The sequence below is a fragment of the Thamnophis sirtalis genome, unplaced genomic scaffold (genome assembly GCF_051295495.1).
Source record: "Thamnophis sirtalis isolate CommonGarterSnake01/CBP01778 unplaced genomic scaffold, rThaSir2_p1.2 scaffold_6, whole genome shotgun sequence".
NCBI classification, from domain to species: domain Eukaryota; kingdom Metazoa; phylum Chordata; class Lepidosauria; order Squamata; family Natricidae; genus Thamnophis; species Thamnophis sirtalis.
Window position 1 is genome coordinate 82,751,502 of NW_028261386.1, and position 27,223 is coordinate 82,778,724.

The following is a 27,223-nucleotide window of genomic DNA, read 5'->3' on the forward strand; positions in this document are numbered from 1 at the left end:
AAGAAAGACCGATTAAAATACTATGGCTTCAAATATTGTACTATCTGTCTTGGGAGTTAATAGTATTGAACTCAATTAGCCTTTTCTTTCTTTCCTGTTTATGTGAGGGTGTATGTGTGTGGTCAACTCCCTTCAATAGCCTTGCAAGTGATTTGCCTTTGCTTTCTTCCTAAATCTGAGAATGATTGCTCAAAGTCACTTAGCTGACTTCATGCCTCAGCAGGACTAAAATTCATGATCTCCTGGTCTATGCCTGGTGCCTTAAACCACTACACTAAACTATAGTTGAGGGAGAAGACTATAGTAAATTGATGAATATAACGACATATATTTCTATTGCACATAATTATCTTCAGCAATCTTCTCATTAAATCTTACTGCTCAAAAGATCCATAATGGGATTTGGGTTTGGATTAAATATATGCTTATTTTGAGTTTAATCTCAATTTCATTTCAAAAGTTATCTTTATATTTTCCTACATAGAAAGTATTTTTATCCAGTATTAAAATTCTTTTTGTAATAGAAGTAAAAATGGAAGGCCTTGTAAATTACCACCAGTACCTGGAAGGTCTTGAATTTACAGGGTATTTGTGTATATGTCCACAAATATTTAATGTTGATTTAAGTTAAAACCCCATAATTTAAGGAAAAATTAAATGTGTTGATTTTTAAATATAGTATAACTTAGTAATAAAAATACAAAAAAGACACAAAACTCCTAAATAGTATTTTCATTAGAAAACTATTTTCTGTATTAATACCTACTAATAATATAGATACAGAGATGTCCTATTGATAACTAGAATATAAGTAATATAAATAGTAATGGAATAATTTTAATTGCTTGTTTTAAGTTATGCAGTGGATAGTCACTGCATAGCTTAAAATAATACTGTATAAAGCAATACTGAATTTTTGTTTTGTTTTATTTTTGTGAGGGTAATCAAATTATTTTAGACTGGGAAAGGGGGCTAATTGGATCAAACAGTATACGAAGTATTGTTTTACCATCTTAAAATGAATACTTATTGTGGAATACCAATCAGCATACTGGATCCTGAACTCCCCAATCTTTTTGGCATTGCGGACTGGCAGTGATGGCTGTGGCAGGGTGGGGTGGCAAGAGAGAATGGTTTTGGGCCCTCCTGCCACTAGCACAAATGGAGCTTCACATGCACTAGTATTGGGCCATGGACTGGGGGTTGGAGACCCCTACTATAAGGGATACAGAAATATAATTTAATCAAGTGAGAAAAATAAATGCTATATGAGATCTTTTTAAAGAGATCTTTATGAAACATATTAAGTGTATATTTTTAGATTTGATATCCAGCAATTTAAAATGAAATACAAAACAAGCAGAATAAATAAAATAAAATGCAAAGCAAAAAAAAAGTAGAACTAAAACTATAAAAGCATTCAAAAAGAAAACAAATGATTATATTCAAACTTAATAAATTAGCCAAAAAAAGACTTTAATTTTTAATATAACAATATTAAAATGCTTAGTAACAATATAGCACTGACCTGTAACATGCATCTGGACACAACAACTTCAGGTACCTCAGGAAATTTTTGGCGCAGGTCATTTAAAACCTGAAAATCAATTTGCTGGCTTCCTTGGGCCATTCGTATGTTGCCTGATCAGGACGTTTGTTCAATGTGCAGTTCCAGGCCTTAGTGTGAAATTAAAATCATCTCTTTTGTCCTAGCATTTTCTATAAGCAAAACAAAAAAACTTAAGTAAATCATCACATGCATTTGATTGTAACATTCTCATTGCAAGCTTTATAATCTATAAAGAACAAAAGCCTTCGGTGCTTCCATGCACGTGCATGGCATGTACAGCGCCTGCACAACGCTCCGCCGAGCAGCTGGAGAGTTGCGGAGGCTCGCTGGTAGGTATAATGCACGCACGCACATCTATGTGGGTGATGCTGGGTCTGTTCCAACCGTACTGGTTGGAACGGGATCCGGGAGCCACCACTGATCCACACTTAACCTATGGCTTTCTTACCTGATTACTCTGAAACTACATGACTACACAGGATCAGTGGAAAGATGTTGCTCAAGGCAATTTTGTCAAGCACTTAATTTTTTTTCTATTTTCTAGAGATCAATGGGTTGCTCATGAGAGCTGCCCTCCCAATCGCTGGAAAACTGCCCAAGTGCTACCAGAAAACCTGCTGAATTCACCAAACATATAGGATGGGATCCTCCTCACTAAGCAGAGATAGGTTAGTCTAATTAATTCCACTGTCATAAAGGACATTATTTTTCTATGATAGTGGACTAATGGAAACGGATCAGATCATGACACATCTTCTCTGAGGGAAAAGCTAGATCTATGAGTGTAATAAGCCATGTGGGTCAGACCAAGGATGAGCTGAAATGAGTTCAAGTTGCCATGGTGTTCATCAACTCCCAAGATAACTCAAATTCCAGAAAGGAGAAATCACACAGTACTAACAGGGTATAATAGCAGTTATAGCAATAGCAGTTAGGCTTATATACCGCTTCATAGGGCTTTTAGCCCTCTCTAAGCGGTTTACAGAGTCAGCATATTGCCCCCAACAACAATCCGGGTCCTCATTTTACCCACCTCGGAAGGATGGAAGGCTGAGTCAACCCTGAGCCGGTGAGATTTGAACAGCCGAACTGCAGAACTGCAGTCAGCTGAAGTAGCCTGCAGTGCTGCATTTAACCACTGCGCCACCTCGGCTCTATAACCACCTCTAGTTGACAAGGAATGCTGTTCTGCCAATGTTGCTATTAATTTTTGACTTGCCATATATAGAAAAATTATTCTGTGAACCTTTTCTCAATTCATATTTATGTAACATAATAAGAGTACATGAGTAAATTGCAAGTGCATGTAACAGCATATATTACAACATTTACATATTTCTTAATTAATATATAGAAACTTAAAAAATAAACAACATATATCCCTTCAAGTCATTTTTAATTTCTGTTCCCTGCAGTTCTATTAACATTTTTCAGATGTGAAAAGACATTTTACTGTATTAGTCCCTTACAGCCCTAACCTTTAAGAAAAATCACAAAACCTTCATTCATACTTTTGAACTTTAAAAGAATGATAATGGTATTAAATGTTTTGTAATTTATTAAACAACTCTTACATAATTTTACTGAGAATCTATATGTTTAAAAATGCTATTTTTACAACAAATTACCACATATTCATATAATATGTCATATGGTATTCATATCATATTTATATCCTGCACTAAACAACCAGCTTTAATTTTGTGCACCTAAAGACCAGCATTCCACAGAAGATTCTATACTTAATCAACAATTTCACATATGGATTAATTAAATCAATTTGTTTTAACCAATTAAAACACATCTATTAAATGGATATTTGTTTAGGCTAACAATTTGAAGAGGAAAAAATGTGGACTAAAAAACCCCTCATATTTTTTTTTCTTTTAGCAGAACATATTGTACCCATTATTGATAGTATTTACCAAGGCTGAAAGATCAAATTACACCTTTGTAATTTGGCTTCCAAAGAAGCAGTAAATACAAAATGCAGATGGCTAAATACAGTACAAGAAGCCACAAGACTTTTAATATTTTTGAATTAGAAATTGTGAATCATTCACAAGAAATAATCTTCTTAAGGATGGCTAGAATTTTTCCTCACTTTTTTCTTTTTAAATTATTACTTTTGAAAGGTATGGAAACTTCTTGGAACTGCTGAAAGGACTGTGTTGTAAACTTTCAGCAGTTCCAAGAAGGTTTCTTTTATCAGATCCAAAATAGTTTGCATTTGCACTATTCAGGTGACTCTAAGGGAACGATAAAACTCCAAGTAGCTTCTGGACTCTCAGAAAGTGCTAATGACCAGATGACTGCAAGGAATATAAATCCTTCCATCCTCCACCATTCAGTCAGAAATGAAGAAGCTTAGCCAGGAAGGAGATGTAACTTTTTCCCCCTGAATAGCAAACAGTTTCAGTTTAGTCTGATTAGCAGAAGAAAAAAAAATCTGCCTCTGCCTCCCAGCAATTTGCCTTCTTGCAGCAAACATCTTGTTTCAGTTTCAATTTAAGTACAGCCTGATTAGCACAAGTAGCTAAGTGCCAATTGGATTGGCCTCCAGGCTACAGGGATTGCCATTGCCTATTGCTGCCTCCATACCCCATTTTCGGCCTCTGCATGCCGCATTTTCTGCCTGTTCCAGGAAGCAGGGATCAGAATGGGCGGGAAATGGGGCACACAGAAGTCGAAAATGCGAAGCAGCAATAGGCTATGGCAATCCCTGCAGCCTGAAACAGCTGATGGTCAGGAGGCCGATCCAACTGACAATCAGCTGCTTGTGCTAATCAAACTGTGCTGAAACTGAAACAGGCTGTTTGCTGTAAGGAGGCAAATTGCTGGGAGGCAGAGGCCAAAGTGTGGGTGGGACTACATTCGGTGTATAAGATGCACCCAAATTTTCACCGTCTTTTAGGGGGGGAAGGTGCATTTTATACTCCCAAAAATATGGTAATTTTTAGTGAGCAAATAATCCCTATGGTTACATTCCAAAATGTTCTTAATAGCAGCATGCGAAGGTAGACTTCAAAGTTTTATGCCCTATCCCCATTTTTTAAAATGAAAGCAGCTATTATTTCCACAAAATAAGTGTATATTGAAAAAGAAAAATGGATTACATTAAATGAGGTGGTATTTTTTTAATTGTTAGATTTCAATCAATTTAAAGAATGTAGTTTTCTTTTTTCAACAAAGCTTTGAACCTCTAATGAGTCATATTGAAAACAAAAACAATGAGGAATTAAATAAATTTAAATGTCTATTTAAATTTAAATCTATTTAAATGTCACTTCTAACTTCAAACTGAGAAGTCCTGAAAAAGATTCCATCCAGGAAATCACTTTTATGCTAAGCCTACTTTTCACTGGCCTAACTTGGTTCACTTATTCCTTCTACATAAATATAATTATAGCACATGCAAAATTATAGAGAACCTTTATCTGATTTACATATTTGAAACTTCATTAACCCCAAAAATTGAAAAAGAAAATCTAAGGATCATATTCACAAGTAAAGCAGTATGATATAAAATTTATGAGTATAATTTCAAATAATATATTTTATTTTAATCAATTCTACTGTTATATATTGAAAAGCATGTGTGAATCTGAAAATCATGTAAAAATCACATAATATAAATATGCAATAATTATACATGGATTAATACCACAATGAAGTTTATCCTTTGAAACAAATGCATATTTCCATATTGGACTACATTTGTCTACTAATCCTAACTTCTTTAGAGTAGGGCAGCATTAATTAAATCAACTGTTTGGAAATTCCATCCCCCCCACCCCCACCCCCAATGTTTTTTTAAAAGCAAACCTTTTGTGATTACAAAATTCAGTCTCATGGGAAGTGAAACAAAAACATCCTATGAAGGATACAGGTTTGGTATTACTTCTCTAAATAATAGAAGGTGTCAGAAATAACAGTCTCCATTTCAAACATGCACAATACTGAAAACAATTTAGCTTGCCAGTCAAAATTTGAAGCCATGCCATACATTATGTTTCTAATAATGTTCTACTGTGATAAAATTTCTAAACAGTTCTATTTTTATTCTTCCGTAAACTATGCACCTACATATATAGAAAAGGCCAGTTCCCAATATTTATAACCCGCATCCAAAACTACATATAAATTAATTCTAACCCCAATCCTAATATTTTTTAAAAAATGTTTATTTCTAACTGCCTGCAAGATCTATTACTTTAAATGTTCATTTGCATGTGGAGAGGGATTTTTCCTTCATTTTTCTTGTATAGTTTGGTAAATATTTTTGGTAATAAAATATATTATAGTTAATAGAAATATCCAAAAAAATAACTATTAAACAAGTAGAAGGGCCAAGGTTTATATAACATGCACTCGTCAGAAAACTACATGCTACTGACCACCAGTCTACTTAATGATTTTATAAGTGACTAATATTGCAGAAAGAATACATTATTGATACAAAAGTGTACTTTCCAGCCATGGTAATTATACATTTTGTGTTTGCCATATAATATCATTTATACACTCAAACAAGTAAATGGGGATCATAGATGATGATAGATAGATGCTAGCCCCTAAGGGCTTGAACAATAGTGGATCTATTGGATATGAGAAGTTTTGAAAAGGATTAGAATTTATCCTGATAAATTATAATTATCTGAATATTCGTATTATATACAATACAATACAATAGCAGAGTTGGAAGGGACCTTGGAGGTCTTCTAGTCCAACCCCCTGCCTAGGCAAGAAATCCTATACCATTTCAGACAAATGGCTATCCAAAATCTTCTTAAAGACTTCCAGTGTTGGGGCATTCAGAACTTCTGAAGGCAAGCTATTCCACTGATTAATTGTTCTAACTGTCAGGAAATTTCTCCTCGGTTCTAAGTTGCTTCTCTCCTTGATTAGTTTCCACCTATTGTTTCTTGTTCTACCCTCAGGTGCCTTGGAGAATAGTTTGACTCCCTCTTCTTTGTGGCAACCCCTGAGATATTGGAACACTGCTATCGTGTGTCCCCTAGTCCTTCTTTTCATTAAACTAGACATACCCAGTTCCTGCAACCGTTCTTCATATGTTTTAGTCTCCAGTCCCCTAATCACCTTTGTTGCTCTTCTCTGCACTCTTTCTAGAGTCTCCACATCTTTTCTACATCATGGTGACCAAAACTGAATGCAGTATTTCAGATTATTTCAAATCCTTAAACATAAGCATTTCTAAATCTGAAAACAGAATTCAACTTCCTTTAATTGGATTCAATTCACTGTATGGCCAATGTTCCTCAGTCTAGGAATCTTTTATAAAGAGTCCTGTTTTACCTCATTCCTTTTGGTGTACAGGTAGTCCTCAAGTTATGACCACAATTGAGCCCAACATTTCTGTTGCTAAGTGAGACAATGAAATTAATTTGGCCATTTTTCGACTTTTCTTGCCACAGTTTTAAAGTGAATGATTGCAATTGTTAAGTTAGTAACACAGTTGTTAAGTGAATCTGGCTTCCCCATTGTTTTTACGTGTCAGAAGATCACAAAAAGTGATCACTTTGCCCCAGGGCACCGCCACTGCAACCATCATAAATATATGCCAACTGCCAAGCATTCAAATTTTGATCACATGACCATGGAGATGTTGCAACGGTCATGTCAAGTATGAAAAATTGTCATGTCATTTTTTTCAGTGCCCTTGGAACTTTCGTCAGTAAACAAATGGTTGCAGCTGAATTCAGAATAGAAAGACAACTATTAGGAAGGAAGAGCTGGATATATTTCTCAAATGCCTCCACTAGCTGAAGGATATAAGCCAAAGGACAGGAGCAAGCACATTCAGCTTTTTTTTTTAAGTACTGAGGGTTAACAAATGGGTACATGATGCATACACAGACACACACATATAATATAATCAAATAATAACTGGTTGCAAAATTCTGGCTGGTCAAAGTTGCCAGGCAGTATCTGTGGTTGCCCCAATTTCTTCGCAATTGTTTGGCAAGCACAGAAAAGCATATATCATCTTTTATTTCTGTATTATGCAAATCGTTGGAAATAGTGAGATTCTATCCATTTCTACATTTCATTGAAACAAATGTGAATTATTTCACAGCTCCCCCAAATTCTCAATGATTCAGAAAAGCAATATTTGTATTTGAATCTGTACCAGCATGGCTGTTTTTTTCAGGAACAATATTTTACCACTTCTATCCACCTCAACACTCTTGGCAAAACATATACTCTGCTTTCCAGAAACTGAGTAGGATTAGTCACTCTGTGCCAGGATTTAAACACAGTAATTATTTACAAGTGCAATCAGAAACACTAAGTTCCATCACAGAACTGAAGCTACCATGTTAGTTGCAGTGGGCTGTAATTGTTCAATTTGACATTACTTGGTTTCTGTTTCAATTATAACACACACACACACACACACACACACACACAGAGAGAGAGAGAGAGAGAGAGAGAGAGAGAGAGAGAGAGAGAATCAATATTATGGCCTAAAAATGTTCACATTCTTTCCCACCCAAATGTTATTGATATTACCTTAAATGAATACATAACCTTTATTATATTTTATCAGAACTCATATAAACCTCTCTGCACCCTCTGCTACTATGTAACACATTAAATACAGAGAAGCAAAATATCTAAATGTATCCAGGATAAAACAAGCAACATTCAAAACACAAAATTTCAGACTTTGCTCTCATATAGCACAGTAGTCAAATTACCAGCAGAAGTATGATCCTTCAAAATTTTCACTCCTATAGGAATTTATTTAATCGTATTAAGAAAACTTTACCATTCTCCATAGGGGAAAGGGAAGATGATCCAGGAATGGTTGTTGCTCTACTCTTCTGCCTAGAGACTGAGCCTGTCATCTTTTGGCAACACCTTCTTAGGCAGGAACTCCTCCCAGTTTCGGCTCAGTCTTTTGCCAGTCGAGACGTATTAGTTTTTGCTCCTCTAAAGTCATTTCTGGATTCTCTTTTTGGATTTAAAAGGAAAAAAGAAAAACAGGATCGCAAGAATCACTCTTTTGCGATCGTGCGGCTAACTGGTCCACCAGTTTAGCCTCTTGTCTGGCTTCACAGCCAGACCACTGCTACCCCGCGACATAGTGGAGAGGAGCTTCGCCCCTTAAGGGTGCAAAGCCCCTGGCACGAAGGGTTACAGTCTGCCCGGGTCAGTCTGGGCACAGAGACAGTGATGGTGCGTTTGGTGTCAAATTCAAAGCCATGACAGCTGCCATTCTTTCCGAACTTGCCTGCTTTGACGTGTCGAGTCATGGCAGCCTCGCAGAGTCCAGCCAGCCAAAATACTCAGCTACAGGTGGGGAGGGAAGTGATTCCCCTTCCAGGGCCCCTTCTATCAGTCAGGGGTCTGCTGCCTCGGTAGCAACAAGCAGAAGCCACGCTCACCCTTCTCAGGGTGCGAAAGCCTCTAAGACAGCAGAGAAGTATGCCCAGAGGTGGCAAAAAGCCCTAGAGAGGCAGATTGCAAAAACAAAAAAAGCAGCAAGAGGCACAGAGCGAGGGATCTCCCCTCAGAATAAATCAGTTTTTTCCCGCCCTTTGGAACGACGGTTGGAAAATTCAAGCCTCTTGTAACCTGATTATTTGCATGCCTGGTCACCAGAGGGTGCTAGAAAACCAACTTTCTCCAAGGCAAAACGTTTTTGACAGCCCTGAGACTTTTCATGTTGCAATTTACAGCCCGGCCTCAACTGAAAGAGAGAGCCAGACAAGGTCTATACCTGAGGCCACTTTCACCCCAGCGGCTGCTGGGCTGAGATCAGAAGTGGCTGAGGAACCAGAATTACCTGAGCTATTTGTATTTTGTATTGTATTGTATTTATTTGTCTTGTATGCCGCCCACTCCCGAAGGACTCCAGGCGGCTCACAAAAGACAACGGAAGGGGGATAAATAGACAAAGACAACACTTTAAAAACACAACATTCACAATTTCCGTGGGGCTGGATGTTTCACAAGCCCCCCGGCCTGCTGGAGTAGCCAGGACTTGGTGGCTTTGCGGAAGGCCGGGAGGGTAGTAAGGGTCCGGATCTCCACGGGGAGGTCATTCCAGAGGGCTAGAGCTGCAACAGAGAAGGCTCTCCCCCGGGGAGTCGCCAGCTGACATTGGCTGGCAGATGGAATCCGGAGGAGACCTAACCTGTGAGATCTTATCAGTCTGAGGGAGGTAATCGGCAGGAGGCGGTCTCTCAGGTACCCAGGTCTGATGCCATGTAGGGCTTTATAGGTTACGACCAGCACCTTGAAGCGGGTTCGGAGACTAATGGGTAGCCAGTGCAGCTCGCGGAGGATAGGTGTGACGTGGGTGTACCTAGGTGCACCCACAATCGCTCGCGCGGCTGCATTCTGGACTAACTGAAGTCTTCGAACACTCTTTAGTGGTTTAGTGGTTTAGTGGTTTATTAGCATTTGTAGGCCGCCCTTTTCCCTGAGGGGACTCAGGGCGGCTCACACAAAACCGGGAAGGGGGGGAATACAAACATTAAGATAACAACATATAGTAAAATAATAACCAACATACATTCATCATTCGGGCGGGGTAACTATCCTATAAGGGCAGCCCCATGTAGAGCGAGTTACAGTAATCCAGTCTTGAGGTCACAAGGGCGTGAGTGACTGTCTGAAGGGCCTCCCGATCCAGGTAGGGTCGCAAATTGGTGCAACAGGCGAACCTGGGCAAAGGTCCCCCTGGTCACAGCCGACAAATGGTGTTCTAAAGTCAGCTGAGGATCCAGGAGGACTCCCAAATTGCGGACCCTCTCTGAGGGGCGTATAATTTCACCCCCCAGCCTGAGAGATGGAATAGTTGGCCAATCTTTGGGAGGGAACATCAGAAGCCACTCGGTCTTGTCTGGATTGAGTGACAACTTGTTTGCTCCCATCCAGACCCTGACAGCCTCCAGGCACTGGCACATCACTTCTACTGCTTCGCTGAGTTGGCACGGGGCGGACAGATACAATTGTGTATCGTCCGCGTATTGATGGTATTTGATCCCGTGCCGGCGTATGATCTCACCCAGCGGCTTCATGTAGATGTTAAATAGGAGGGGGGACAGGACCGAACCCTGCGGCACCCCATAATTGAGGGGCCTAGGGGTTGACCTCTGCCCTCCGACCAACACCGACTGCGACCTGTCTGAGAGGTAGGAGGAGAACCACCGAAGGACAGTGCCTCCCATTCCCACCTCCCGCAGTCGTCGCAGAAGGATACCATGGTCGATGGTATCGAAGGCCGCTGAGAGGTCAAGGAGCACAAGGATAGAGGGGTGACCCCTATCCCTGGCTCGCCAGAGATCATCAATCAGTGCGACCAAAGCAGTTTCCGTGCTGTAACCAGGCCTAAAACCCGACTGATAGGAATCTAGATAATCGGTTTCATCCAAGGACCATCGGAGTTGAGAGGCCACCACTTTCTCAACAACCTTCCCAACAAAGGGGAGGTTGGAGATTGGACGATAGTTGCTCAAAATGGCTGGGTCCAGAGACGGTTTCTTCAGGAGGGGTCTCACCACCGCATCCTTTAGGAGGAGCGGGAAAATTCCCTCCCGGAGAGAGGTGTTAACAATCGTCCGGATCCAGCCATGTGTCACCTCCCTGCTGGTCGAGACCTGCCAGGAGGGGCACGGGTCCAGTATACAAGTGGAGGCACTCACTGCTCCCATGGCCTTGTCCACTTCCTCAGGAGAAGCAAGTTGAAACTCAATCCATAAAGTATGCTCAAGACCTTCCCCCGGTACCTCGGCTGGTACCGTGCAATTGGAGTCCAGCTCTGTCCGAATCCGAGCGGCTTTATCCGTTAAATACTGAACAAATTCCTCAGCTCTACCTTGTAAAGGGTCATCCACATCCCTCCCTTTCAAGAGGGAGCGGGTTATTCTAAACAAGGCGGCTGGGCGTGATTCAGCGGATGCAATAAGGGTGGCAAAATGCGAACATTTCGCCGCCCGTATTGCCACGAGATAGGCTCTGATAAAGGCTCTCATCAGTGCTCGGTCTGACTCAGATTTACTGGCCCTCCAGCGGCACTCTAGGCGTCTCTTTTGAGCTCTTAAGAGGCCTTATCTTAAAGACAATTTCCCAGGATTTCTCTGCATTTCAACAAGCTAACCAACCTGTCCATGTTTTGCCTCCCTACCAGGCTCAGCGGACGGCATCTATTCCACAGAGGGTCCGGGGGGATTCTATCTGCGCATCCTTTCAGGACCCCTCCATATGAAGTGAAGATTACTCTGGAGAGGAAGATCAAGCCATTACTTTATCTGGGGATGAAGGTATGTCTCCTGAACTTTCCCACTTCACAGGCTTGTTCAGGCCTGACTTGTTCAAGGCCTTATTGACCAAAGCTAAGGCCACTGCCAATTTAGACACTAACCCCGCCTCAGAGACTCCTCAGGTGCCATGGGATTCAGGTCACTACCTTTTTTCTGAACCCGCTGTGGAGAATGAAGTAGTTCCCTCTCCACAACTTATCCTAGACACTGTCCAGAGGCAATGGACTATCCCAGGGGCTAGGCCTTTTCCAACAGGGATGGAAAAAAGACTGTACAACGTAGCCCCAGATCTCACTGACCCGCTCCAAATTCCCACAGTAGATGGGCAGGTGGCAGCCCTTACTTCTGCCACTCTAACTATTTCAGATGCTATGGATGGTCTCAAGACTGAGGACAAAAAGGTTGAACAGGTCCTACACAGAGCCTATCAGGCTGCTGCTTGCGCCGTTAGGGCTACATCATTAGCATCCTTTTTCAACTGCACTTCTGTTCTCTGGCTCCGCCAGCTGCAAGCAAGACTGCCCCCAGATGATATTAGACTTCATCAAGATGTCAATAAGATTATAGCAGCAGCTCAGTACTCAGCAGATGCCACCCTGAATGCGGCCAAGTTCACATCCAGGTCAATGGCCTCATCCATCATGGATAGACACCTGTTTTGGCTCAAGCACTGGCAGGCTGACAGTAGAAGTAAATGGAGGTTGGCGCCCTTCAAGGGCAACAAGCTGTTTGGAGAGGCATTAGATCCTATTCTGATTGAGACTAAAGGTAGGGGCAAGGTTCTCCCTTCCTTATACAGAACAACCTTCCTTATGCAAAGAACCTAGACAGGCTCCCAGGCCCCTATTTTAGGGGCAGTCCTTTCATCCCCATGACTCTGGATTTGATTTCCATCAGCCCCAAAGGCCCTTTAACTATAGGTAGGACAGTTGGACAGATCTGGTTTTAGGACCCGTCCAACATCTCAGGGCAAACAGCCCTTTCGAGGGGCAGGAAGCTATCCTTATCTCTTCTCCCGTTGACTGTACGTGCGACCCTCCCATTGGTGGCTTACTCCAATTCTTCGTGCATCAGTGGGAGAACACCATGTTGGACTCTTTGGTTCAAGACATGGTCAGTCTAGTTCTAGCTCTGGAATTTCAATCTATTCCCTCAAGTTTCTTTATTTCCTACCCCAAGCCATGGAACCCAGTCAAGAGGTGCCTCATGGACTCGGCTATCCAAGCGTCTCAACCAGTACATTATGTACAAGCACTTCAAGATGCACTTTAAGATGCACTCCCCTCCAGTCAATCCTGGAGTGTATCAGGGAGGATGACATCCTAACCTCAATAGACCTGACAGAAGCATACCTACACATACCAATCTTGACCGCTCACCAGCAGTTTCTCAAATTTCACTATGCAGGTTGGCACCACCAATACAGGGCAGCCATGCCATTCAGCCTATCATCGGTGCCCAGGACCTTCACGAAGCTGTTGGCGGCCTTGGCAGCCCATCTCCAAGCACTGTCTGTACAGGTCCAGTGCTATCTAGATGACATCTTGGTCCAGTCCACCACAGAGCTCAGGCGAAGGAGGATCTGCACTTCGTGATCCAGTTCTCCAGGACCACGGCTTCTTGGTCAACATGGAGAAGAGCCACCTGAGTCCGACCAACTGTCTGCTGCATCTGGGAGCGGTCATAGATACAGTAAGAGCCAAGGTATTTCTCTCTCAAGATAATAACACGTCACATCATACAGGAACACTCTGTATGTCTCTGGCACTCCTCTTGCAGCTCTTGGGCAAGATAGTGTCCTGCATATCCACTGTCTCATGCACTTGCTTACACGTCAGGTGGTTCCTCTTCCCTTACCAACAGGCGGGCAGGAACCATTCACCAGCCAGAGTTCAAGTGCCACACAAGGTGCTGCAGTCCTTGACATGATGGATGTCTCCGGTGATCACCAGGAGATGCCTATTCCAAGCCCCCACCTGTCTAACCATCACTATGGACACCAGCTTGTTCGGCTGGAGGGATGACCCACTCAAGGATTCTCATGCAGGAGGCAGAACTTTTAGGCCTCTGGGTGTAGAGACATCTTCTGTCCCTACGGGCAGAACACATTTCTGGGGTGAGCAACATGAAAGCACTGTGGTCAGAGGGGCCACAGTGGACCAATCGGAGTGGCGCCTGCATTCAGCCATATTTCAGGAACTGACAGAACGCTTTGGGCATCCACTCCTGGACCTCTTTGCCACCCCAGACAACAAGCAGCTTCCTAGATTTTTTTTTCTAGGTTCCTGATGCCGGGGGCAAAGGATCGATGCCCTTCGCAGCCCATGGACTCCTGTACGCCTTTCTGCCCCTTCCACTGATACCAGGGGTAGTCAGGAAAGTGCTGAAGGAGAAGGCACAATTGCTGCTCTTTGCCCTTCATTGATCCAGGCAACCGTGCTTCGCTGATCTCATATCTCTGTCTGTGGCTCAACCCTGGAGGATCCCTTGGGACAAGATCTCCCTCAGCCAGGGGCACTGGTCCTCAGTGGCTCCAGTTGGCCACCTGACATTTGGCCACCTGACATTTGAGCAGGAAGTCCTGAATCGAGACAACTTCTCCTCCAGGGTTATATGGACAATTTAGGCCTCCAGGAGGCCATCTATCGACAGAATATACAACACTACCTGGTCATCTTTTGCCACTGGTGCTCTAGAACAGATGTTGACCTCTACTCGGTATCCATTAGTCAAGTCCTGGAATTCTTCCAGGAAGGTTTGGACAAGGGACTGGTTCCTAATACTGTCTGTAGAAAGGTAGCTGCTCTGTCTTCAATCTTGTCATATGGAACCTGGGCTCACTTTCACAGCATGTCACCATCCACAGATTTCTAAAGGGCTCAACCAATTTAAAGCTGCCTGTGGTTCACAGGTATTTGACCTGGGACCTGTCAAAGGTGTTAAATGCACTCACTGAGAGTCCCTTCAAACCACTGAGATCGGCCTTCTTATGATTCCTATTCTTCAAGGTGACATTCTTGGTTGTCATCATGTCAGCCAGAAGGATTTCGGAGTTGGCGGCCCTTTCGGTCACGGAAGGCCTCTGCACATTCCATCCGGACAGAATGGTCTTAGGCTTGGATCCTTCCTTTGTCCCCAAGATCAACTCCTGGTTTTCCAGAGCCCAGAAGTTGATCTGCCAAATTTCTGCTGGGGGCCCACTCATGTCTGGAAAAAGAAGTGACACACCATGGACATGAGGAGGGCTCTCCGTATTTACATCAAGCAGACTACCTCCTTCCGAAGGACAAAATCACTTTTTATCTTCTTTCAGACTTCCTCCTTGGATAGCAGGGTCACCTCAACGATGGTGGGGCGATGGATTCGGGCAGCCATCTCAGGGGCCTACGAGGCACAAGAACTTCCAATGGCTAGATGTATCACAGCTCACTCGACCAGGAGCGTAGCCATGATGACAGCATGGCCCACACAGGCGTCTATAGAAGAGATCTGCAGAGTGGCGAGTTGGGCCTTTCCATCGCCATTTATTCACAATTATAAATTGGATACATTTGGTTCCGCTGAGGCAGCCTTCAGCAGGAGAGTCCTCCAGAGGATCCATGTGGATCAGGGGACTTGGTCCAGACTGCGACCCATCCATGAGTTTGGGGGGCTTTGGTAAGTCCCATTCCAGGATCCTCTTCCCTTCCCCTTATGGAGAAGGAGTGTCAGTCCTACCTGACATGTTGCTTCTCGTAGGGAAGGGAAGAGGATCCAACCCCACACTAGGAGACCATCTGGTCCACAATTTGGGAGGGGCTAATATTTTCACAAACCTCGTCATCACACCTTCACCAAAACTGGGAGGAGTTCCTCCCTAAGAAGGCCAAAAAGATGACAGGCTCAGTCTCCAGTCAAGAGCAGAACAACACCCATTCCTGGATCCTCTTCCCTTCTCTATGAGAAGCAGTGTCAGGTAGGACCAACGCTTCTTTAACACTTATGCTAAATTATAAAAGTTTTCAATTTCTTCATATTTGCTAAAAAGCAATAATAATCAAGTTAAATTTATTTCCATTACTTAGAAATAAACATATATAAGCCTACTTAATTTCTATTAGATGTTACAGGAAATATTCAGAAATAGATTGTTAAGAAGGAATTTCTCCACCATCCAAACCACCTGAGTATACAGTGTGTGAATAAACACACAGAATATTTATTTGTTTCTGAAATAGTCACTCATGAATTCACTTATGTGCAATTTATTTACAGATTAAATAAAAAAGGGTGAGATGAAAATGAAAAAGGCATCCAATTAATTCCTTTTTATAAAGTTACTTAAAGTAGGAAACTATAGGAACCGACATGTTTATCAAAAATTATGTAAGGCTTCTTGTGTAAACACTCCATTCCACCTTCTTTGCTATAGCTCCCATTTTTAAAAAAACATACCATAACACATTCTGAGAAGGGGGGCGAGTTAAGTAATAGAATAGAAAATAAAATAAAAACAAGGAAAAATGGCAGAAGTAATTGTCCAGACCGAAATGCAAACATACAAATAAACAAACAAATTATACTGGAATAAGTCCTCAAAATTAAAATGATAAGTATAGAAAATTCTGGTTTTCTCTCAAAGAAAAAGGTTAATATTCTGGTTATTACAAATTCCAATTTTCAATTTTCGGGGGGGGGGGACATTTCAATAAGCATCATATTAAAAAAACACATTTGGGCTATTCCACCGAAACTGGCAAAATGAAACACTATAGCTTTAAAATAATATTTTTAATGGCAAAAGTTATAGGCTTAAATAGAATTAAATAGATCTTTCAGAGTAAATAAATAGGTTTCTCTAATTCTCTACATGCAGACTTGCACAACTGGAAGAAAGGCCTACCTAGTTCAACCAGATGGTTCCAGAAAGCTCACAAGGAAATAGAAGCAACAGCTCTGTGTAGTTATTGCTCCATAGGAAGTACTAAGAGATATACTCCCTTCAATGTATCCCTTATACAGCCATTGCTACCAGTGACTTTATATTCTCACTCTTTCCTTTTAAAAGTCATTTAGGATAGTAGCTAATAACATAAATAATGACTGACAAAACCAAAGCAATAACAGAATAATAAAAACCACAACAGCATTATTATTAAATATTTTGTCTAGTATGAAAAGATAATAAATATTATACCAGGTGTACATTGTTACAGAAGAAACTTTAGAATTGGAGGTTCTAAGTGCTGGTTCTCAGCCCGTTCACTACACCTCTCCATGGAAGGATACACCAAGGGAGGCCTTCTGAAAACGATCTCAGGGTAAACATACAGGAAGAGGGATTCCTTCAGATTCAGTAGTATCTCAAGCGGTGAGAAGCTTGAGATGCTAATATACAAAAAAACACCAAGACCCTGAATTGGGACAGTCAATGAACTAGATATCATTCATTGATTACAGTTATGTTTTTTAAACAATATAGAAGTTTGCTTCATTTTCTATGTAATAGCCTTTCAGATTCTCTAAGCTCATTGTCATGTAAATCTTTTAAAGCTAAAAATAGGTAACTTTTAAAATGATTTATCTCAGAATTTACTTTAACTCTTGCAATCCCGATTCCTCTATAAAGTGTGACATGCAGAACCGTGCACAGTATTCCAAATGTATGCTTGCTAAAAGAGTAAGGAGTGGGCAGAAGACTAGCAGAACACATCCATGAACACCAACTAGCAGTCAAAAGTCATGATAAAAAAGTTTTCAATTTCACAGTCTTAACCATAGTTTCAACTGAGAAATTGTGACTGTCCTAGACCAAGCCAACTCCAAAAATGCAAGAGAATTTCTAGAAACCTGGCTATCTGACAAATTCATTATCCATCAATGGACACAACATAACAGCCATAAACAATATCTACGTACTGTGCGAAAGAGACAATCAACAAGCCAAAAAGGAAACAATTAGACCAAAATACCTTCCCACCAGCAATCAACACCCAAATGAGCATAGATGATTAACATCAGACCAAAAATCAAGAAGTAAACAATGCCCCAATCAAAGAACTGCCAAACAAGCTAGCAGTAAACAGCCCAATCAAAGAACTTCCAAGATCACTCCCACCAACAGTCAATCCCATTGCCTTCTAGCATTGATGATGTTACCTAGTTTATGTAATGAAATGTCTTCAAGAAAACAATCAAGCTCAGACAGCACCAAAGACCCCTCAAACTAAACTATAATTCAAAAAGAAATTCATTCTCAGTTTTCCTTAGGCAAACGTTTCTCCCTACTATGGTTCACACCTACTGTATTTTTTGGAGTATAAGATGCACCTTTTTCCCTCAAAAAAGGGGGTAAAAATCTTGGTGCCTCTTATACACGGAATACAGCATTTTTGGCCTACTGAAACCCCGCCCCCTTTGCAAAAATGGACATGCAGCAAAAAACAGACCGTTTCCCCCCCCCAACCCCTCAGGAGCACTCTACACGCCTCCCAAAATCTCTCTACATGGCCCCTCCTTTTTTTGCAATAAACAAGGCATGCAGAGGGTTTGGGAGGCCTGCACGCTGCAAAAACTGTTTTTTTTTTAAATTTACCTCTTCAAAATCATGGTGCGTCTTATAGTCCAAAAAATACAGTATGTTACTCCTACCAAACTGGTGAAAAATCACATCACTTGTGAAATTCTTAGAACGCCTGTAAGCTTTTATCATAATATTTTAATAGCACTGTTCGGTATTTTCACTAAACTACCCACTGCAAAATCCAAATTCCTCTCCTAGTCAGTCACTAAAAATTGAGACAACACAAATTATTTGTGAAGTTATGATTTTCCTGCTAGCACTTTACACCTCCTTACACTGAACAGAACTCACTGATATTTTGCTATTCATTCATGCAGTTTTTTCTAGAATATTGAAAAATGTGATTTCATCAGCAAACCTGACTATTTTGCTGTTAATACACATCTTCATCTATAAACCAATTAAAAAGTACCAATTCTAGGAGAAATAGGAAGTAACAGGAAGAAAAAAGGAACAAATATATCAACTGCTCACTGAACATTGTAAAATAACATTAAACAAAATACAGAGGTACTCAACTTCTATTTTAATCCAGGTTTTTTTCTTAAATGGTGTATTTTCAACTTGGAAATTGCAAACAGCATTATAAATGGGCAGGAGTAAAACAGAAAATGGTCAGGGCATGTCTACTTAATTTTAATATTTAGATCTCAAGAATCAAATAAGATTTATCTCAGAATACTGAAAGAACTAGATAGTACAATTATGTATGATCTTTGAGAAATCTTGGAGAGGATTCCAATTCTTTTTGCCTACAACAGATTTTGGCACAGCAGATCTCCCACTTGGTTCTTTTGAGAAGAGGGACAATAGCATCTTCTTGTTATTGTTGCATTGAACTTTGATGTAGGCAAAAACAGCATTACTTGACTTACTCTACTTTTGCTTAACCCAAATGTCATTGTGATATGAGACATACATGCTGCTAAATTTTCTCATTCTTGATAACAAACTGGGGCCAAGAGGGCTATTTCATGTCACATTAAAATACTGAGGTGGTAGAATCAAACGGCTTCTGTTTCCTCCATATCAAAGATAAGAAATATACCTATAAGTGCCTGATCCAACCTAGAAAGAACAAATGTAAACACAACGAATGGTTGACTCAACAGATCTATATTGATTTGCAAGCAGAGAAACTACGTTAACATTATATGATGCAATTCTACATCTGACTGCCATACTAGGAAACTGCTAGGCAAACTATCAAATTATCTAAAGGAAGAATGAGTTGTAAGTGTAGTAATCATCATCACAAAAGAATGTTGGTGACTAAGTGAGTAAAATGAGCAAGTTTCATTGTCCAACTCTAAATTATATCAATCTTCTTACACTTGGTTCATGAAAGTTTAGTTCAAGCAAGATAAGGAAAGTCTTTCAAACCAATTGAGGATTTCTCAAATGTTACAGGAAATGCAAGATCCATCTACTTCCTACGCAATGAAAGCATGAAAAGGAAGTTTACTGAAATACTATTCAGAAGAGATGTCAACTTCCCACAAACCCTAGAAAATATTCTTTATTTACACCAAACTTTAATTCTAGATTAAGTTAGATCAACAGTGTAAGTTATTACCAAGACTACAGGAGTTAAGTGATGCCATGTCCTCCCTCTCGCAGTGCTTAGAGGCTGTTAGGGGATGGATGGGGAGCAACGGGTTGAAACTAAACCCTGGTAAGACCGAGTAGCTCTGGGTTTGGGGTTCGTTGGCTCAGGGAGAATTGCCACCTTTGGTGTTGGATGGGGTGGCACTACGCCAAAAAGACCATGTGCATAATCTGGGGGTTCTCCTGGCTCACGACTCCTGCTCAAAAAGCAGGTGGCGGTTGTGGCCAGGAGAGTCTTTGCACAACTGCGGGTTGTGCGCCAGTTACACCTTTCCTAGACTAATAATCCCTACTCACAGTCACTCATGCCTTAGTCACTTCCTGTCTTGACTATTGCAACATGCTCTACATGGGGCTGCCCTTTAAGAGCATCCAGAAGCTCTAGTTGGTGCAAAATGCAGTGGTCTGCATGCTTTTGTGCACATATATCATCTCTCCTGCGGGAGCTGCGCTGGCTGCCAATTTGCTTCCAGGTGCAATTCAAGGAGCTGGTTGTCACATTTAAAGCTCTTTATGGCTTGGAACCAGGCTATCTGAGGGACTGTCTCTTGCCTGTCACATCTACCTGACGCACCAGAGCAGGGGGGCAGGGAATGTTGCGGGTCCCATCATCTAGGGAGATACACCTGGTAAGACCCAGAAGGCAGCTCCCGCTTTCTGGAACATCATTCCCCTAGAGATTAGAACGGCCCTAACTCTAATACTTTTCTAGAAGGCACGGAAGACCTAATTCTGCCAGCGGGCCTGTGGAACCCAGAGCAGGATGGAGCCCTTTAAATGGCTCGTGTGACATGCTGTTGCTGGGGCAGAGGGTGATTTTATTTTATTATATTAATTTACTTGATTCTTTTTATTAGTTTGATTGTTTTAATGAGATTTTATATTCAGTAAACTGCCTTGAGTTGCCATGGGCAAATATGCGTTAATATAAATTCAATAAATAAATACCCACTGAAATATGGCAAGCAAGAGAAGATGAATTAGTAAAGGTTCAAATCTAGCTATGGCAGCATATCTAGAAAACAACACAGTGGTCAGCGGATTCGAAAAAGTTAATCTACATTTTAAGGAGACTCAATGGGGTATGCAAACTATCATACAATATCATTAATTTCATATGCTACTAAAATAATGCTTAGGATCATCCAATGCAGATTAGAGCCTGGAAACAAAGATGCCAGATGTTCAAGTGAGCTTTAAAAAAGGCCACAGAATGTGAGATGTAATTGCTGAGGGATGCTAGATAGCAGAAAAAGTCTCCCCAAAATGCCCAAAAGAAATCATTATGTTCTTCATTGATTATAGAAAAGTCTTTGTATTAGTCACTTCAACCTGTGGAATGTACTAGAAAGGGCGTTGGTACTTACCTAATACGCCTCTTCTCATAGTGGGGGGGAGGAGTATCCAGAGTGGGTTGACCTTGTCCTCTCATGATTGGATGAGTCAGATAAGTTCTTTGGGCAACGCCCCCTGGGCAGCAGGACTTCCCCATATTTGACGAAGAGCTCCATCCGACTCGTTGCACCATTCACTCCAGACTCTTAATTCAGTTCTTAGCTTTATCGTCTTCGACATCAATATTTATATAACTTCATGAAACAATGAACATAACACTTAGTCGTACAAACATAGTCAGGGAGGGACTGGATACTCCTCCCCCCACAATGAGAAGAGGCGTATCAGGTAAGTACCAACGCCCTTTCTCCATAATGAGGGGGGAGGAGTATCCAGAGTGGGACGTACCAAAGCCTGCACATCCCTAGGGAGGGAGACCCCTGAGGCCCCATGACCCCCCTCATGCCAGTTGAGGCGTGGGCCCTGCCCCGTGAACTGCCTGCAATGCCCTGCGGCCAAAGAGGCTTCTGCCGAGGCAAAAGAGTCCAGTTTATAGTTCCTAGCAAAGGGAGAGGGGAAAGCCCACGTGGCTGCCCTGCAGATTTCGGCCAGGCAGGTCTGCGTGACCCAGGCCGTGGATGTGGCTGCGCTCCGCATGGAGTGGGCTGTGATTTGATTGGTGGCTGTAAGCCCTGCGATTGGTATGCAGTGGCAATGCAGGTTCACAACCACCTGCCTATTGTGGTGGAAGTCACCACGTAACCCAGGACCTGGTTGGAAGGAGACAAACAAAGCTTCGGATTTCCTGTTTGGCCTGGTTCTCCTGCAGTAAATCCACAGAGCCCTCCTTACGGCCAGAGTGTGCCACTTCTCCAACGGGTGAGAAGGGTCTGGACAGAAGTTGGGCAAATCAGTTCCTGGGCTCGATGGAAGCAGGGGTCCACCCTGGGGATGAAGGACGGATCCAGTCGTAACCCCACCCTGTCTTGGTGGCAGACGCAGAGATCCTCCCTGGTGGACAGGGCTTGCAGTTCGTATATCCGCCTGGCGAAGGAGATGGCCACCAGAAAGGCCACCATAAGAGTCAGGAACTTAAGGGAAACTGTTCATAAAGGCTCAAATGGAGCGCCTGTTGGAGCGTCCCCTACCCTGTGTAAGTCCCAGGAAGGGTCCTGAACACTGTGTGTGGTTTGGGGTTGGAAGCCCCCTTGAGGAATTGCCTGACCATAGGATGGTGAGTAAAGCTCTGGCTCCTGCCACGCAGGAGAACTGATGAGATGGCTGAAACCTGTCTCCTAATCATGTTAGGAGCTAACCCTCTGTCCCGGCCTGCCTGGAAGAAGTCCAGAATCTGAGGCACTGAGGCCTGGATAGGATTGTATCCCAGGGAGTTACACCATGAGGCAAAGGTCCGCCACATGGAGCCATAGATATGCTCTGTGGAGGGTGTGCGGTCAGTCTGGATAGTCTGCATCACCCTGGGGGAGAAGAGGTCTTTCCCCAGGATGCTCCGCTCAAGAGCCAAACAGTCAGCTGGAGCCATTGAGGGTTTGGGTGCTCCTGCGGCCCCTGGTTGAGGGATATCCTCTCCTGGGGGATTCCCCAGGGCCTCTTCACTGAAAGCGACTGGAGATCTGCAAACCACGGCCTCCAGGGCCAGTGAAGCGCCAACAGAACCCCTTCCGCCCCCTCCCGAAGGATTTTCCATATGACCCTGGGGATCAGGGGTAGGGGCAGAAAGGCATACCGACGACCCCTGGGCCAGGGGCTTTGCAGAGCATCCATCCCTTCTGCCCCCCATGCCTGATACCTGGAGAAGAACCTCGGGAGCTGAGCGTTGAGGGGCGTGGCGAATAAGTCGACCTCCGGGCGTCCGAAGCACTCCGCCAGCTCCTCGAAGATTGCTGGCTACAGCTTCCGCTCCAAATTGTCCACCTCGGTCCGACTGAGCCAGTCGGCTCTGATGTTCTCGACCCCTGCTATATGTTCTGCCCTCAACAAATGCTGTCTAAGATCATAGGCTATCTGAGGTGCTTCTGCGATTTCTCATAGTCGGACATCCCATTCTGAGTTTGTGGTGGGTTCTGGCCTGGAGACCGTCCTGTCTGACACTTTTCCCCCCGGCCATAAGGGTGCTATGATTCTATGGCTAGGATTAGCGCCGAGATATTCTGAATGTAAACACAGAGAGAGTTCAATGGTCAGCCACTAGAGTCCGTGTAAAGATGAAGTGAGGGAAGCTAAGGCTCACAATAAAGAAAGGCCTGCTGCAAAGGTAAAATAATAATAATAATAATGATAATAACAATAACTCCGCCGTTGCCGGTCCCAAGCCCGGATGAGAAAGGAGGAGGGTTGGGGTCAGGTTGGCATCTGGTCCCGTAAAAACAAACCCGCCAACCCATACAATATGGTGAAAAAAACAAATAAGAATTCCATACCACATCGGTCGTCGCGCGGGTTAACAAGGGCCGCGGCGGATGTTGGGGTCCCTGGACATCCGTCGACAAGTGGGCTACAAGTGGACCAGCCAACAAAACGACAAAAATATAGTGCAGATGAAAACCGTGCCATAATGGCCTGTTACTACAACTCAGAGCCAGAAAAAAGATGTTATTTAAAGCGAATGTATCAATTATGGAAAGAACAATATCCAGATTCAAATGTTAGTGAACAACGACTAGCAGATCAAAGGCGATTTATTATACGGAATAAAGTGTTTAGTGAAGTTGAACATGAGGAAATTCAGGCAAATTGCAAAACCCAAAAAACAATATCACAAGCGGAAATAACTGATATTCAAGACACAACTAAAGACATTATAGTAGAACTCCCAGAAGAAGCTCTCGGGGAGGAAATAACATCACCACCACTAGAACCAGTTATCACTGAACCAACTGATGAACTAACTCAAAAACAAAAAGAATTGAAGGATAAGATCATGGAGCATTTTCTGCTTAATGAGGAAAGGCAACGTTTACCATCACTAAAAACTGTGCCTAAGAAAATTTTGGCCCCTATCATGAAAATGGTTAATGCAGTGTTTTCAACAATTGAACCGGGATCCATCTTGGAAACAAACCAGTTAATGTACAGCGCAGCTGTAATAGTCACTAATGAACTAGGCATTAAAATTAAAGTACCTAGTCACACAACAGAAAAAGCATCAAAGCCAAAGTGGAAAATCCGTTTAGAACAAAAAATCAAAAAATTAAGGGCAGATGCTAGTAACTTAAAGAACATGCATGAGCAACGGCTTAAAAACAACAAAATCATAGATTGGCTAATCAGAAGATATAGATTGGATACAAGAAACATCAATGAAGCTGTAGAGATTGTAAAACAGCAGATAACAGCATAAAGCTAGAAAAATTGAAAGATATGAGGCACGAATCATCCAATATAAACAAAATCAGCAATTTCGATCAGACCAACGGCGTTTTTATCAAAGTCTTAATGTGAATGGTGACACCAAAAGTGAAAAACCAGAAAAGCAGGCCACAGTTGAATTCTGGAAAGAATTGTGGGAAAATGCAAAGGATTACAACAAGAAAGCAAAGTGGATACATGACTTTGAGAAAAGCATTGGCAACAAACAAATGCAAGTATTAGAAATAACAACTGAGATGGTCAAAAATCGAGTTAAAAAGGTAAAGAATTGGACATCACCTGGAAAGGACCAATTACATGGTTTCTGGCTCAAATATCTGACCAGTTTACATGCAATATTGGCCAGGCAACTGAATGAAATTTTACAAAAGGGCCAAATTGATGAATGGTTGACAACTGGAAAAACATACTTGATTCAGAAAGATGCAACTAAAGGAACAACACCTGAAAACTACAGACCAATAACATGCTTGCCAACAACCTTCAAATTACTCACAGGCATTATTGCAGATAACATGATGGATTATTTGGAAACAAACAACATCTTGCCAGTAGAGCAAAAAGGCAACAAAAAAAGGAGCAGGGGCACAAAAGATCAGCTTCTAATTGATAAAATGATATTAGAAAATTGTAAGAACAGAAAAACGAACTTGAATATGGTCTGGATTGATTACAAAAAGGCATTTGACTCACTGCCACATAGTTGGATCATAAAATGCTTAGAAACAACTGGCATTAGCAAAAATATTACATTCTTTACTGAAAAGGCGATGAAACAATGGAGAACTGAGTTGGCAGTAGGGAATGAGATCTACGGAATGGTTAATATCAAGCGAGGAATTTTCCAGGGTGAATCACTTTCACCTCTTCTCTTCATCATCGCAATAATCCCACTATCAGTAATCTTAAAAAAAATGAAATTAGGCTACCAAACAGGCAAAGAAGCTGAAAAAAATTCGCATTTACTATATATGGATGATTTGAAACTCTATGGAAAGTCAGAAATAGAAATCCAATCATTGACAAACACAGTCCGAGTATTCAGCACCGATATTTCAATGCAGTTTGGCATGGAAAAATGCGCCACTGTATCCATAAAAAGGGGCAAAATCACTGCATGTGAGGGAATTGAAATGCCCAATGGCCAATTAATTAAATGCAAAGAAAATGAAGCCTACAAATACTTAGGCATTCTGCAGTTGGATAACATCAAGCATGGAGAAGTAAAAACTATTGTCAGGCGAGAGTACACCAACAGAGTTAGGAAAATTTTGAAATCTAAATTGAATGGTGGAAATACAATCAAGGCCATAAATACCTGGGCAATACCAGTTATAAGATACACAGCTGGTATAGTTAACTGGGCATAAGCTGATTTGGACCTTTTGGACCGAAAAACCAGGAAACTAATGACAATGCACTACAGTTTACATCCACGTGGTGATACTGATAGACTCTACCTACCCCGAAAATCAGGTGGCAGAGGATTATTACAAGTGAAGCAAACAGTTGAAGAAGAAAAACATGCACTGGCTGATTATTTAAAAGAAAGTCAAGAACATCTATTAATCGAAGTAAAGAACAAAAATCTACTGAAGGCCAAACAGACAAAAGAAGAATACAGAAAAGATGTGATAAAATCAAGAATGAAGAGTTGGCAGAACAAAGCACTGCATGGCCAATTTCTGGAAAAAATAAAAGATAAAGTGGACAGTGAACAAACTTGGTTATGGTTAACAACAGGTACATTAAAGAAAGAAACAGAGTCACTAATCCTGGCTGCGCAAGAACAAGCTATCCGCACAAATGCCATTAAGGCCAAAATCGAAAAATCCTCTGATGATGCCAAATGCAGACTTTGCAAAGAAGCTGATGAAACTGTTGATCACATACTCAGCTGCTGTAAAAAAATCGCACAGACTGATTATAAATTGCGGCACAATTCAGTAGCGCAAATGATCCATTGGAATTTGTGCAAAAATTTTAATATTAAAACAGCAACAAACTGGTGGGAACATCAGCCTGAAAAAGTCACCGAAAATCAGATGGTCAAGATCTTGTGGGATTTCCGTATACAAATGGACAAAATACTGGCGCATAATACACCAGACATCACACTGGTTGAGAAAAACAAGGTTACAATCATAGATATTGCAATACCAGGTGATAGCAGGGTCGCCGAGAAGGAACATGAAAAAATCGCAAAATACCAGGACTTAAAAATCGAAATTCAACGACTATGGCACAAACCAGCAGTAGTAATTCCAGTGGTAATTGGCACACTGGGTGCTATTCCAAAAGCACTGGAATTACATTTAAAACAGTTAAAAATTGACAAAATCACCATCAGTCAAATGCAAAAAGCCGCACTGCTTGGATCTGCACGCATATTACGAAAATACGTTACGACGTCCTAGGCCCCTGGGTGGGGCCCGACTAGTAACCAATGCCAAATCCGGCGAA

General features: G+C 41.8%; 1 protein-coding gene across 4 annotated transcripts in view; it reads right to left on the reverse strand.

Moving 5' to 3' along the window:
* Window positions 1–27,223, reverse strand: part of TAB2 (TGF-beta activated kinase 1 (MAP3K7) binding protein 2) — a 65,566-nt gene that overhangs the window by 22,357 nt on the left and 15,986 nt on the right. For all 4 annotated transcript variants that reach the window (XM_087718309.1, XM_087718310.1, XM_087718308.1 and 1 more), the window contains one exon: window positions 1,529–1,719. In XM_087718309.1, the coding sequence (XP_087574435.1) occupies window positions 1,529–1,630 (102 nt within the window). In that variant the 5' untranslated portion in view covers window positions 1,631–1,719. The remainder of the gene's footprint in view (window positions 1–1,528; window positions 1,720–27,223) is intronic.